General features: G+C 36.8%; 1 protein-coding gene across 2 annotated transcripts in view; it reads left to right on the top strand.

Moving 5' to 3' along the window:
- The window catches only part of SPATA17 (spermatogenesis associated 17), a 92,199-nt gene that overhangs the window by 62,318 nt on the left and 15,593 nt on the right, over positions 1-14,288 (top strand). For both annotated transcript variants that reach the window (XM_088146602.1, XM_007423312.3), the window contains exon 9: positions 6,840-6,972. In XM_088146602.1, coding sequence (XP_088002728.1) covers positions 6,840-6,972 — 133 coding nt within the window. The remainder of the gene's footprint in view (positions 1-6,839; positions 6,973-14,288) is intronic.

The raw sequence follows: 14,288 nt of genomic DNA, 5'->3' as shown, positions 1-14,288 counted from the left end.
GCCTGTTTTGATAGTACTAATTACCACTTCCAGTTGGTTGCAGAGCAGATCCATCACTGAGGCTTACTTAGGAGCAGGGAAGGGATGTGAAATACAATAGCCTGGATTTGATTCATCAATCTTCCAAAAGAGGTCATGTCAAAATACTATTTAAGTAGTTTTACCTACATCAAGTTCTGAGAATTGTTTATCAAGAAATTCTTTGCCCATACTATCTTTATGTAGCATGAGATGCCTCCAGATACCTATTGTCCTCACTTGAACAAATTATTTGAGATTTTGGTTTTGTATTCACAAATCTGAATAGCAAAGGGAAGTTGTAAAACGAACACTGAACACTATGTTGAGCCAATCTCTCACATCAAAACTTTTTTCAAATGATGTCTAGTTTTTCAAATGCTTTCTAACTTCAGCAATTTGCATATTTTCTGGACTACTACTGTACTCTGATAAATAGGGATTATCATATATTTCAGATAATGTTTTCTTAACCATTCAAACTTCTGTTTGTAACTCTTCCATTTCCTTTAATTACTAGCACAGTGTGTGACATTTATTAATCAGCAGAGCCGTTTTAAGTTAAAATACTAAATTAGCTAACCCCATTAACACAGAATACCCCAAACAAGCAGTAATAGGAATGGTAGTTACTGTGCAAATCGTATTATATATGCGGGTGCTCTAGGGCACAGTTAAGCATGATTACCCTCTTTTGATCCAGTATTCCTCTGCTTCTTCTAGCTAATTTCCAGTGGAAATTTACAAAGTGATGCCTTCATTTTTCCACCTTAATTTTTCTAATGAAGTTCTGGTATTTTATAACACTGGGGATGTAGATAATAAGCCTCTCTATAATTAAGGAGCTCTAGAATTTGTCTGTAATGAAGAGGTCTCTGTTATTTTTGCTTGTATAGGAACTTGTCTGAAACTTTTGCTTCTCCTACAAACTGGTATTACAATCAAACAGCCTCATGATTTATAGTTATATCAGAAAATGAGAAGGAAAAAATATTAAAAACTGATAATTGGGCAATAATGTAAATGTTATCTAGCCAGAATTTTCTGCCTTTTTTCAGCATAGAGTTTTTTAATGTTTGGCGGAAATAGTTTCTTTCACAATATGACCTCATTGGTTTGAGTTCTCTCAATTAAATTTTCTTCTTCATATATGTGAAAATCCTCCAAATATTTGATAATGACTGTCTTATCAGCTCTTAATCTTTCCTTACTTAGATAAAAATATATACATCTTCTTCAACTTTGCCTAATAAGATATGCTATCTTCACTTATCCTTATGGACACACTTACGTCTGTTAGTATCCTTGAACAGCAGTGCTAAAATATTATATCCTTAAATAGCAGTGTCAGGATTCCAATAAGAACTGATTGAAACATGATGAAAAGTATAGTTACTTTCCATGATCTGAATGCTAGGCTGCTGTTAATGTAATCTAGAATCATTAGATTTTACCTACTGTATTGCAGTCTTGACTCCTATTTAGATTGTCAGCTTTCATTATGTGAGCCCTAAGAGGTAGTCCAGACCAGGAAACTGACTCCACAGGAAGACCAAAACTATACTTTATTGAGATTTATTGAGGGCATAGCATAGCATAGCATAGCATAGCATAGCATAGCATAGCATAGCTGAAAGTCTGGTGGTGCTTTTCCTCCCCTCCCTCTAATACCCCAGTAAGTCAGAGCGGAATCATCCTTAATGCCTTCCCAGGAATTAAGGAATGCTTCTGTCCATTTTATTTATGTAATGGATTCTGAATATTTGTTTTAAGGCCATCTCCTTGGCTCTTTACACATTAATCCTATATTTATACAGCTTATTCTTCCTGTCTAAAATGAATTTGTGAAATATATTTTGTTGGCTTGGACCTACTTTTCCAGCTTGCCAAGACCATTCTAAATCCGGATGTTCTATCCTGTTGTGTGTTACTGCCAATTAATTTGATGATGACTTCCTCTACATAAAGTCAACAGGTTAAATCAGGAATGTATTAAACAATTTGTTATTGGTAGAATTTATCTTCCAACAAATATTAAAATTATTGAAATTTCTCCATCCATCCAAATTTCTCCTGGGTAATTTGGTGTAAGACAGTAGGTATTTCCCTGGTAGGGGAAGCAAAATGTGCATTAAAACACCATCACACAAATGCCATGTTTTTCTTATGTACTTGTGTCAGGTATGAGGACACAAGTAAGTAATGATATTTGCCTTATGACATTACCGTGTGTATGTTGTCATTTTTGTGTCCTTGCAGTAGGCAGTGGACACGGCAAGATGTTATTATCTAAGCTTTCTACCTGTCCTGGTATCTGAAGCAGATTCCCACAATGATATCAGTAATATTTACTTCTCTTTTTATTTTTACTCAAATGTTCTCAACTAACTTATGTTCAGATTCATGTTTTTCATCAAATGTGTGCAATCTTTTATATAAAATGTTTCTTTTCTCCCAATTTGATGCTGAGTACATTGTATTATTTCAGAAAACAAAAGCACTTTATAGTATAGTGCATGGGGCAAGCTCTGCAGCTATTATAGCACTGCATTATCCTTTACCTGAATATAGTTCTGTCTTATATTTCCTTGAAAAGTTTATTGATTTTTTTTAAAAAAGAACACTGTTAAGACATAAAGTGCAGTACTTGAGTTTGGTTCTAGGAAGCACAAACACACATCCTATAAGAATCGAATTCCCATTCAGGGCCGTGAAATAAAACACATGATTTTTTACACTTATTTGGGAACAACTTTCTAGAAGCACAAAATGTTCAGCTTATTCACATTAACTTAATGTTTAACTTTATGTCGAAGTAAGTAGCTCTCTGATCCAAGTGTATAGTTTCAAAATTTAAACAGGGAAGTCTGATTCTGTATAAGCATTTAAAACTATTTAAATTCAGCATTTGCTCCCATTGCTTTAGCAATCTCATATTCAAACTTTAGTGACAGCTATTATTGATTATTGATTATATGTTTTAATGTGACTTACAAATACAGTTGGATTATTAATTTTTTAATTTTCCAAAAATACCTTCAGTATCTCTTTCTGATCTTGGCTATTCTCCATGTTTATTTTATTATAAAATGTTTCCCTGGAATATAAATTTAAGTTTAATTTCTAGCAGTAGTGTTGGTAATCCTTTAAATAATAGAATCTCTACATAATTTTATAGTAACTAAGTAACACTGTCATTGATTATTTACAACAGTGTGTACCTTATTACAAAAAGCAAAACTTCTGAATATTAAGACTACCTAAATCCCATGCTTTCACAGGCAAATTCCTGAGTACTAGCCTTGTCATTTCAGTCATCATCCAATCCCTAGAGAGAGCCAATTTTCTTTAATGTCTGAACCAAAGAAAAATGTACTATTAAAATGCAATTCAGAAGTGATAAAAACTGTAAGTGGAGCAGCCGGCTTTCAGTACCTCCTATGTATACTCAGGGACATTGGGGCCACATTAATTTTTTGTGTGTGTGATGTCCATCCCATGTGCAAATTAGCCCTGGAAGTGCTATAATCCGTCTTATATGAGAGCCACCTGTCCCATGAGTATATACATGCTTCTGTAGCTTTGTATAATTTAAAGCTCTGCTTCTTCTGTGCTTTTGTTTTGTTAATTTTCAAGAGCCCTTGGTTTAGAAGGCTTTATGGGCAATTTGACTGGCCAGATGCTAATAAAGACCAATTTGTTTCTCCACAAGGAAGGTTTATTGATGTAATTTACAGCTGATAAAATATTAATTTCTTTCATTTTAAATAAAATTCAGTAAGTTTGTTAAAATAAGCAGGCTAGGTTTTCTTTTTAATTGACATTACAAAAGTAGTACACAGCAAATACATCTTAATATTGCTAATTCTTCAGAAAATAAGACTCTCCTCCCCATCCCATTTTTTTCACACTTTTCTGTATAACTTCTCAGAAAACTACATTTTTACTTTCTGTATAGAAAGAGTTTAACAATTTACCTGCTTGTATAGATCTCTGTGGTGAGCTAAATTATTGGAGGTGATCCACATGTTTTTTTTTCACAACCAGAATTACTGTCAAGTAGGACAAGGGTATTTGGAATTGCCCTGATATATTGATTAGATTATTACAGCATCTTGTCTGAAACCTGAGTAAATGTCCTCTTGCTTAGCAACAATATTATGATTACACATTTCTCAACTGGCAGAACATAACTCTTTGTCATTGGTACAGATGGAAGCAGTGTTATGTTCTTAAACAATACATGAAGGATGCTTAAGTTGGTTATCATTAATGTTTTATTGGTGTTTGATACAATATGAGTTATTACAATTCAGCAAAACCCAGAGATGAGTTCAGTATGGAAGATGATCCCATGAAGGCTTATAGCTAGAAGTACTGGATGTGGCACATCTCTTGAGGAAAAGATGAAGTGTTACAATTCATAGTATACAATGTAGGACAGTGGTTCCCAACCTTTTCTATGCCCCATACCCCTAGGAAATGTTTGATTAATGTTCGTACCCCCTACAAAAGTAATATCACATTTGAAGATGAAGAAGTCTAATTTCTAATGCAAGTAAACAGATTGAACTTAATAAGCTTTTAACTCAGTGCATAAAATTGTTGCACCCCCTTGAAATTCCAACTTGCACCCCCTGGGGGTGTGGGCACCCCAGGTTGGGAACCCCGATGTAGGAGCTAGATTTGTTCAGAAATGGTATTTAAAGCAGTAGTCCTGAAACAGCTGTACCAAAGGACGATGCGCTTCTGCTCTGCATTAGCATCAACGTTTGAAGTAAAAATTCAATCATTTACATTTATATCAGCAACCCTTTTGTTATGTACCTGCCCAGCTATAAAGTGCTGCTGAAAGATTTCACTGCATTCTTTCATCATGAGGAGATGGAACATGGGTCCTTCTCTGCTTTGGCAGTCTGATAATGAGATATTCTTCCTACAGTGGTTCAGGATTCACTTTATTTCAGCACTTAGTTAAGACCTGCCTATCTACACAAGCCTAAAGAGTTTACTGAGCTCAGTTTATGTTTTGGTTGGCTTACTAAACATTGTGTTTTATTTGTTCTTGAATCTATAGTCTATTTATTGCACTCCATCATAAATCAGTAATATAAAGCAAGTTAAAAATATTTAAATAACTAAACCTCAGAGGCGGTAGTCTGGATTTTCCTCAGTAATTCCTGTGCCAAGTAGCCGATTATGACTTCCTTACTTAGAATAGTTTCCAAAATTCTACTCCACTGATTCTACTACTTATAGAGACTGCTGATATTCTACCATACTGAGACCTGTGTCTGTCAGAGCAACGTGATCCACTTCCCTTGAGGACTCCTCTGCTTTATGCCACCCAGACTTGGGGATACCTACCTCCTCCTTTATTCGATTCCCATCATTATCTCATATTCCCATTAATTTCTGTTGGCTTCCCCTTTATTCTCTGTGCTGTCAAACCTTGTCCCCTGCCTTCAAGTTATTGTTACTGCTTAGGCAGCTTTTCACTTACATGCCCTTTTGTTCTGCTGTCTGCTGCTTCTCCCAGTCCCAGTCTCCAGTCTGTATCGTATCGTATCGTATCGTATCGTATCATATCGTTTTTATTTTATTTTATTTTATTTTATTTTATTTTATTTTATTTTATTTTATTTTATTTTATTTTATTTTATTTTATTTTATTTGCTTGCTTTTATTTTCCCTTTTCTTCTTTCCTCCCTCCTCTGCACAAATACACAATCTTCTTTTTCATTTTCAACACTTTTAATAGAAACACATACAAATATCTACCAAGCATAACTAAAAGTAGGGAACATTCTTGATTAATCTCTGAGGGAAAGAAGTTTCATGACCTGGATGAAATCATGGAAATGGCCTCTTAAAGTGCAGATGCAATTGTACAGATGGAGGTGATCCTTTAGGCATCTTGATCCCAAACTGTTTAGAGCTCTAAAAGTAATTACTTATTGGAGCAATAAAGGAGTCATACAGTTAGCACTTTGGCAGCAATATTTTGAAACAGCTGTAGTTTCTGAACATTTTGAAGAGCACCCCCACACAAACATACTACAGAAATCCAAGCAGGAGGTAATGAAAGAATGTATCAATATAGCTAAAAGACCAAAAGCTTAGAAATCAAAATAAGGTAATCGAGGATTGATCTTTTTCTTTGTTTAATTAAACTAAACACTAATTTAACTCCAGAATGGGCAGGTTCCATTGTTTTCAATGACTTGATGAACACAAGGAGAAGAATGAAGGAATTGGGGCCATATATAAAAAAGCATTACATACTGATATATTCCACATAAGGAGTATATCTGTCCTTGTGGATTAGGACTGATAGAAAACATTATGCGTATTTCATTCTATTGTACTTTTCACAAACAGTTACTGCACTAAATATATTACACCTCTTTTAATCCAATTCCCAGGCCATTCAGAGCAATTTTACATTTCTTTACTTCTGTCAAATAAAAATAATTCTATCATGCATATTAGGGCAAAATTTTACACAATTGCATGTACAGTTCAACAGGAGACAATATCTAGATTAACTTTTCTATTGGCTTGGGACTGACAGCTGAGTGTAATTTAATTCTTAACTTATTTGTATTGTGTGCTCTCCAATGAGTGATTCAATAGTTAACTGATTTATACTATTGTTTGCACAATTACTACTATAGCTTTAGTAGTAGAACACTATAAAGCAACACTGATAATTATGGCAGAAAAAGTCATTGTAAAATACGTTTTTCTTATTGTTGTAATTTACATGTCTTCTAATTAGTAAGGTGAAAAATAATTATGTATAATGTTTTGCTTTTCAGGTTTATGCCATTTTCATATAATGTGCCAGACGAATATATTCCATCCATTCAGAGAGCAAGCAAGTATGGTCAGTCAGATTATGGAATCAAGCATTTCCGGGAAGAACACCCAGAGAAATGGATAACAAACAAGGTGAGTTGTACTGGATAACCAAGGCTAAGTTGCAAGTTCTTAAAACTACCAAAAACAATCAAATATACTCCACTGAATCCATTTCTACTAAAATGACAAAACAGCTCATTTGGAAAACTGTAGAATGTTTTTAGTAAGCATTCCATGGGAGAGTAAAATATGAGCTCATTCTTTTTTTATATCTCACCAAATAACCGAGACTAGAAATTACTAAAAAGTAATGCAGACTTTTTAAAAAAGAAAAAACGAGGTAACAGTATTTTCTCTTGTAGCACTGCAAGTTATCCACTATTAAAAATTTCCTGCAATGTCCTGGTACAGGTGACTTGTGACTTTCTTTGCTGCTTGGACTTTTTACTTTTTTACTAATAATGCAAGGTCATTATAATAGGAGGCAGGGAGGTGTTGAATGTGGAATGTGGAATATAGCCTCCTCTGCTATAATGATTGTATGTGTATGTATTCAACAGATTTCAAAAATAGACTTCAGGAGTAGAAGTGCTGAGATAATTTCTAATGCCTAGCCTGTGCAAAACTATCCATCCATTTGGTGACTGTATTACTTAGATTTCTATCCCATCTTTCCATGAGGTGCTCAAGGAGGCTCACATGGGGTCTTCTTTCATTTTATCCCCACAACAACAGACTGGCCCAAAATCATCCTGTGTGTTTCCATAACTATTTGTATTTTTATTTCACTTGGGGAAAAAAATAGTAAAGAAAGGTCCTGAGTGGGGTCCACCTCTGTGAATAGCAAACCTAAAAGTAAACATGAAAATAAATTCCTCTTAACACAGATGAGCTTCTCCCTACTTCCCCACCCCACCAACAGTAAGATTCACCACATCTTCCTTCAAAAGTGAATTCACCCTCTCTGGATAACCTGAACAATAATTTAAGACAATTCTCACCCCAGCATAGTGTTTACATTGCAAGTAAGCACAGTGGAAGGAAAAATGCTGACTGGATCATTTCAATAATGGCAAGATGTAATTATTTTGTATTATTTTTGTTACAGAATACAAAAATTATCAGGCTGATACTTTTGTATGAAGAAATTCAAATGAGTGGAAATATATTGTTTGGTCAGACATCTTCCTTGTCTAACTGCTAAAACCATTTCCAGAATTTCTTATTATTGGCCATGATGTACTTTTAGTGTAAAAGTAACTTTCAGCAAAAAAACTTCAAAACAGGAGAGAATGTCAGAAATTTAAAAACTAACATTCATATACTGTAGATCATTACTCACAAAGAACGAAGTAGAAAGAAAACAATGGAATAATTGCTTCTCAGCTTGCTTTTCTGAGTTTGAGAACCAATGGATTCTGATTTTTTATTAATAAGAATAAGAATTTATATGCCACCCAACTCCTACCGACTTGAACTAAAATTGACAACAGATTTAGAAGGTGGCATATTCAGACTTTGCTGTGTTAACATAGCACAACATGTTTTTGTGAAGAGCATCTTGAAACAGGAATTGTAGAATGCTGGCTACATCCAGAGTTTATGGGGTAAAATAATGCAAATTAAAATATTGTTTTTTGTGGCACTGACCTATTTCAATATATCCAGCCCATAGCTCCTTAATCTATTGCAATTAAAAATTGCTCATGTGATCTGCGGTTTTGCTTAGTGTTTGCAGTCTTATTTAAATCTGAGAATGTAAACATAGTGTATGCTAATTACAGCCTTTACCACATCAGTCATATGGCTTTTTAACAATGGCTTGCTTCAGAAGTTACATAATTTGATAAAAAGGGAATAAGCCCTGTTCATATTTTCCTTTTCCAGACTCCTGACACATTCTTCATTCAAGGGGGGAAAAAAAACCTTTTTGTAAAATTCAGTAGTTTTCTGTTAAATCCAGACTGGAAAGTTGTTCAATCAAAATTAAAAATAATGGTTTGAAATCATGATTTGCTTCATACATATAACTATTGTTGCCAGTTGAAATGTAACTGTTAACTATGGTTTGGTCTTATATGAAGCAGCTAATGAAAACAACTTATTTGCATAGTGACAACCTGTAACCTAGTGTAGTGACAGTTGTACCATAATTAATAAGAGGTTAAATATCCTTTATCCTGAGATATTTTTATTAAACTTTACTAAACCATATATTCTTTAAAAAGAATGGGTGGGGCTGTGGTGATTATTATCTGAAAGTCTCTTAAGGCTTTCAAGGCACTCTTCCACAGGTTGCCAGATGTGAGACCCTATTCCTTAAATTGGGCTCTAGGGATAAGTTGAGATTGTTGCTATTGTACCAGCCTCTCTGTTGCATAGCAACCTCCCTGCCTGAGCTCCTCAACTCTATCCCAGGGGTGGCAATGGAGTTCCCCAGACTTATGGTCTTGGGGGACTTCAGTCTGCCTCCCTGGGAGTGAGGTCTGAGGTGGCTCAGGAGTTCATGGCTACCATGACAGCCATGGGTCTATCTCAAGTCATCCAGGGCCCTACATGGGACAGTGGTTACACACCTGATCTAGTCTTACCTGTTAGAGCAGTAGAAATGTGATCTGGAAGTGGGGAAGTTTTCTTTGACCCCCCCCCTCCATATTGATCATATCACTCCCTGGTGGCCAGGAGATTCTCTGGCATTGCCCCTCACTGCAGGGAGGCAGGACCTATTTAATCAGTCCATCCCCGGCGACTGATGGACCCAGATGGGTTCCAGAGGGAACTGGGGGTTATTCCTGATGGTGTGCTGCACAGTCTAGCTGAGGCCATGGTTGTCACTTGGAACAAGAGGGTGGCTGAGGGCTTGGATCGGATCACACCCATGCGACCTCTCCCTCCCCATGGATCCCAACACCCTCCATGGTTTACAGAGATGTTGAGGAAGACGAAACTGGTTGAGAGACATCTGAAGTGCCACTGGAGATCAACGAGGAGCAAACTCAACCAAACATGGGTGAGAGCCACTATCTCATGGCAGTAAAGGTGGCGAAGCATCAATCCTTCTCCGCCCTTATTGTATCTGCAGATAGCTGACTGGCAGCCCTATTTAGGATGACCCGGACCCTGCTGGGTAAGGGGGACCCTGAGGTTCATCTTGAGTCATGCTGAGAATTTCCTCGGCATCTGTCAGATAAAACCACTCAGATTCACTCTCAGTTGGATGCCAGCATTTGTACAGGTCCTGTGGAGATGCCTCGGGTGCAGCCTTGCCCTGTTATCTGGGCGTGGTTTGAACCTGTTGGACTTGAGGAAGTGGACAGGGTCCTTATGACTGTGAGCATAGCCATACCCTCTTTAGACCCATGCCCCTCCTGGCTGACTAAGGCTGCCTGGGGAGGTGACATGTGAGTGGGTTCTAGCAGTGCTGAATTCATGATGAATTGGTTTACCCCTCCTCAGGAAGCCATCGCTAGACCGACTATACTGGGCAACTTTTGTCCAGTGTCCAATCTTCCTTTTCTAGGGAAGATTCTAGCAAAGGTGGTCTTGCAACAGCTTCAGAGGACCCTGAGTGAAGTGAAGTTTATATTCAGTCTGGCGAGATTGATGTCAGGTTCAGCCCAAAGAACTCCACGAGACAGTACAGTTACAGTTCTATTGCATTTATTAGCTTCCACCTACAAGACAGAGACTTCTGTATCTGGGGATTTAACATCTTTGGTCCTGGATAGGGTTGCACTACCCCAAATAGACCCAGTGTGCAATCTGGGAGTTCTTCTGGACTCGCAACTCCTGATCGAAGAGCAGGTGGCAGTCGTGGCCAGAAGGGCCTTTGCACAGCTTCATGTTGTGTGCCAGTTGCACCCATTCCTTGATTGGGAGGCTCTACTCACAGTCACTCATGCCCTAGTCACCTCCTGGATGGACTGCTATAATGCACTCTACATGAGGCTGCCCTTGAAGAGTATCCAGATGCTTCAGCTGGTGCAAAATACAGTTATGTGTGCCTCAAGAACTGCACTCATTACAGCTCTGCTTCACAAGCTGCATTGGCTATCAGTTTGCTTCCAGGTCCAATTCAAGGTACTGGTTTTGACCTTTAAAGCACTACATGGCATGGGACCAGGATATGTGAAGGACCACCTCTCCCCAGTAACATCTGCCCATCACATCAGGAGAGGCATGTTGCGGATCCTGTCAGCTAGGGAGTTTTGTCAAAAAGACCAGCACACATCTTCTCTAGCAGCCTACACCCAGATAAGCAAGGATTAGCACCAGACAAACAATCAAGCAGGAAACAATATACTACCAAGGAGACAAACAATCAAGCAGACAAACAATCAAGCAGAAAACTATACCCTAGTCAAGAAACTACCAAGAAGAAAACCATACCCCCACCAACACTGGCAGGGCAAACTACTGTATATAAACAGGGAGAAAACTCCACACTCACTAGCATTGATGATGTTACCTAGTTGGGTAATGAAACATCTGCAATCAAACAACCAAGCTCAGAGAGCACCAAGGACTCCACAAACTAAGCAGAGTTTGACCTGGTTTGTATTTGAATGGAACACTCAGAAAATCCCAAAGCTATGACTAAACTTGGAAGTTAAACACATTCCAGAACAAAGTAATAACAAAGCGCTCCTGTATTTTTGCCTGGAAAACAACATGGACAAGTTGTCATCAGGGATCAAACTCAACTTGAGAAAAACTTTACTATTTACTGATCCATCTTTATCATTGGACCAAAAATGAGCATTGGTTCAACAGATAGAGTTTGATTTATCCATTGAACCAAAATCAATGGATTTCAGTTCAATGGATTGTTTTTTTACAATAAATGCCACAGAATGAACCAGATGACAGCTCTCTTTCTTATTAAGCAAATAGTACATTAATATTCACCAAATACCTGCTCCTACCCTGCAGTGGGTACTGCCAATGTGGTAGCAACTGCAGGTTCACTTTTCCCTGCTCAAGGGATTGAAGATCCAATCTCTAGCCCGTGTAGCAAAGGTAAAAAGAACAAACTGTTGAAAAGCTATCAGATGTACAAGTCTATAACAAAAAATGTGATGTGAACAAGTCATTGATACGTTACAAATATGTTTGCTTATTTTAGTGCATTGTTTAAAGAAAAGTTTCCTTAATCAGTCTTAGCTCTTTATCTCTAAATAAATATAACTGACATGTTCAGCTATGTCTTCATAAACCTTCAGAATGATTTTGCAGTCTTTTTTTAAAATAGAAAAATGTACATTTATTTTCATGTACAATTTCCCTAGCATTACATTCTTATATAATTTTCTGTGATATGCACTTTTTAGTTTGACATTTTACAATACATACAAATGTTGGATGTGATTTTGAACTGAGAACTGCATTTAAAAATTCAGAGACAAACACAATCTGAAGGATAGTTGTATCCTAATCTGCATATTGGCCCAGGAAGTGCAAATGAGGTAAGTTTGCTTAAAGATGCTGCTCAAACACTTTTTTGCTTGATATTATACTTGAAAGTAGTTTTCTAGGTTCAAAGTCCCAAATGATTAATAATACATTTACAGGAAGTATGAAGTTTTAGAAATAAGAATGCACTAGGCACCGTAAGTGTAATCAACAATGGTTCGTCCCTTGGGATGAGGTAATTAAGGGATAAGAACCATTAAATAATCTTCCACTTGTCAAAATGCTTACATTTTCATATCCACTGAAGTGAAATGATAGTCCACAGCCTTTAATAAAAAAAAAAAAATGAAACCAGTTGTATGAAGATTTTAGACCAATGACTTCTAATGGCAGCAATTTTAGAGGTTTTCTTTCTTTCCCCAAATGAGGAAGTGGCATTTTAAGATCTTACTGTGGGTAGTACTTTATGTCATACACCTTATTATTGGTGACTTACCACCCAGCTCTAAGCCTTTTTTCTTATTTGTGCCTGTATATTTGTTTTTAAATAGAATTTTATTATCTACAAAGCATAAAAATAGACAGTACTCCAAAGAATTAATTTAGAGAACCTAAGCATATTGCACAGAACATAAAGTTGACCTTTACCGTCTGCAGCTTTTGAAATGAAGTGGGATGTGGAACACATCATAGGCTTAATGTGGCACAACGCTGTCTGGAGAAACTTGGGTGGGACTGTGACTGCCTGCCCATTGCACCCGATGATTGAATCTGCTGTCACCAGCATCCTGATAATAATGAACATTCAGCTTAACAACCGTGATTATGATTATCATAATTGATGTGCGAGTGCAGTGTGTGGGGATCATTACAGCTAAACTGTATGATAGAGGAACATGGCATGGTTATGGATAATTTTATTTTTGCACACTGATTGGGATAAAATATGTTTTCAACAGTCCATCTTATAATAATCTTAGGAAAAAGTATGTACGTGTAAATTGATGATCCAGGCTTGCTGCAAAATAGGCAGTCTAACCTTTTTTTAAAAAAGAAACATTTTCATGTTATTAATATTGGTAATTAATTAGATAATTAATGACAAAAACAATTCCTCTTCAGAACACAGGTTATATTAATCAGTTGCAAAGTTAAAAATTTAACAATAATTTTTCATTTAATCAAATTCCAATGGGATATACAATTTGCAAAAAATAACTGAAGAAAAGTTCCCAAATATTCTTTTGTATACAGTTAAGTAGGTTCTGGATTCAGCTGTAGATCTAATAAAACTTTTGGAATTCTGACTTTTATAAGTGCGCTTCTATTTATAGAGCATGATCATCTCTTTTTCCCTCTACCTTTAATCCTGGTGATTGAGAGAGTCTCATTGATGACAAGGATTGTGGCAAAGCAAATACAGTGGGGCAAAAAAGTATTTAGTCAGCCACCAATTGTGCAAGTTCTCCCACTTAAAAAGATGAGAGAGGCCTGTAATTTTCATCATAGGTATACCTCAACTATGAGAGACAAAATGAGAAAAAAAATCCAGAAAATCACATTGTCTGATTTTTAAAGAATTTATTTGCAAATCATGGTGGAAAATAAGTATTTGGTCACCTACAAACAAGCAAGATATCTGGCTCTCACAGACCTATAACTACTTCTTTAAGAGGCTCCTCTGTCCTCCACTCGTTACCTGTAGTAATGGCACCTGTTTGACCTTGTTATCAGTATAAAAGACGCCTGTCCACAACCTCAAACAGTCACACTCCAAACTCCACTATGGCCAAGATCAAAGAGCTGTTGAAGGACACCAGAAACAAAATTGTAGACCTGTACCAGGCTGGGAAGACTGAATCTGCAATAGGCAAGCAGCTTGGTGTGAAGAAATCAACTGTGGGAGCAATAATTAGAAAATGGAAGACATACAAGACCACTGATAATCTCCCTCGATCTGGTGCTCCATGCAAGATCTCACCCCGTGGGGTCAA

This window comes from Python bivittatus, unplaced genomic scaffold, assembly GCF_059951505.1.
Source record: "Python bivittatus isolate LINGU-HERP-01145 unplaced genomic scaffold, Pbiv_v1 ctg000020_np1212, whole genome shotgun sequence".
Taxonomy (NCBI): Eukaryota; Metazoa; Chordata; class Lepidosauria; order Squamata; family Pythonidae; genus Python; species Python bivittatus.
This window is presented reverse-complemented; position numbering and strand designations above follow the sequence as displayed.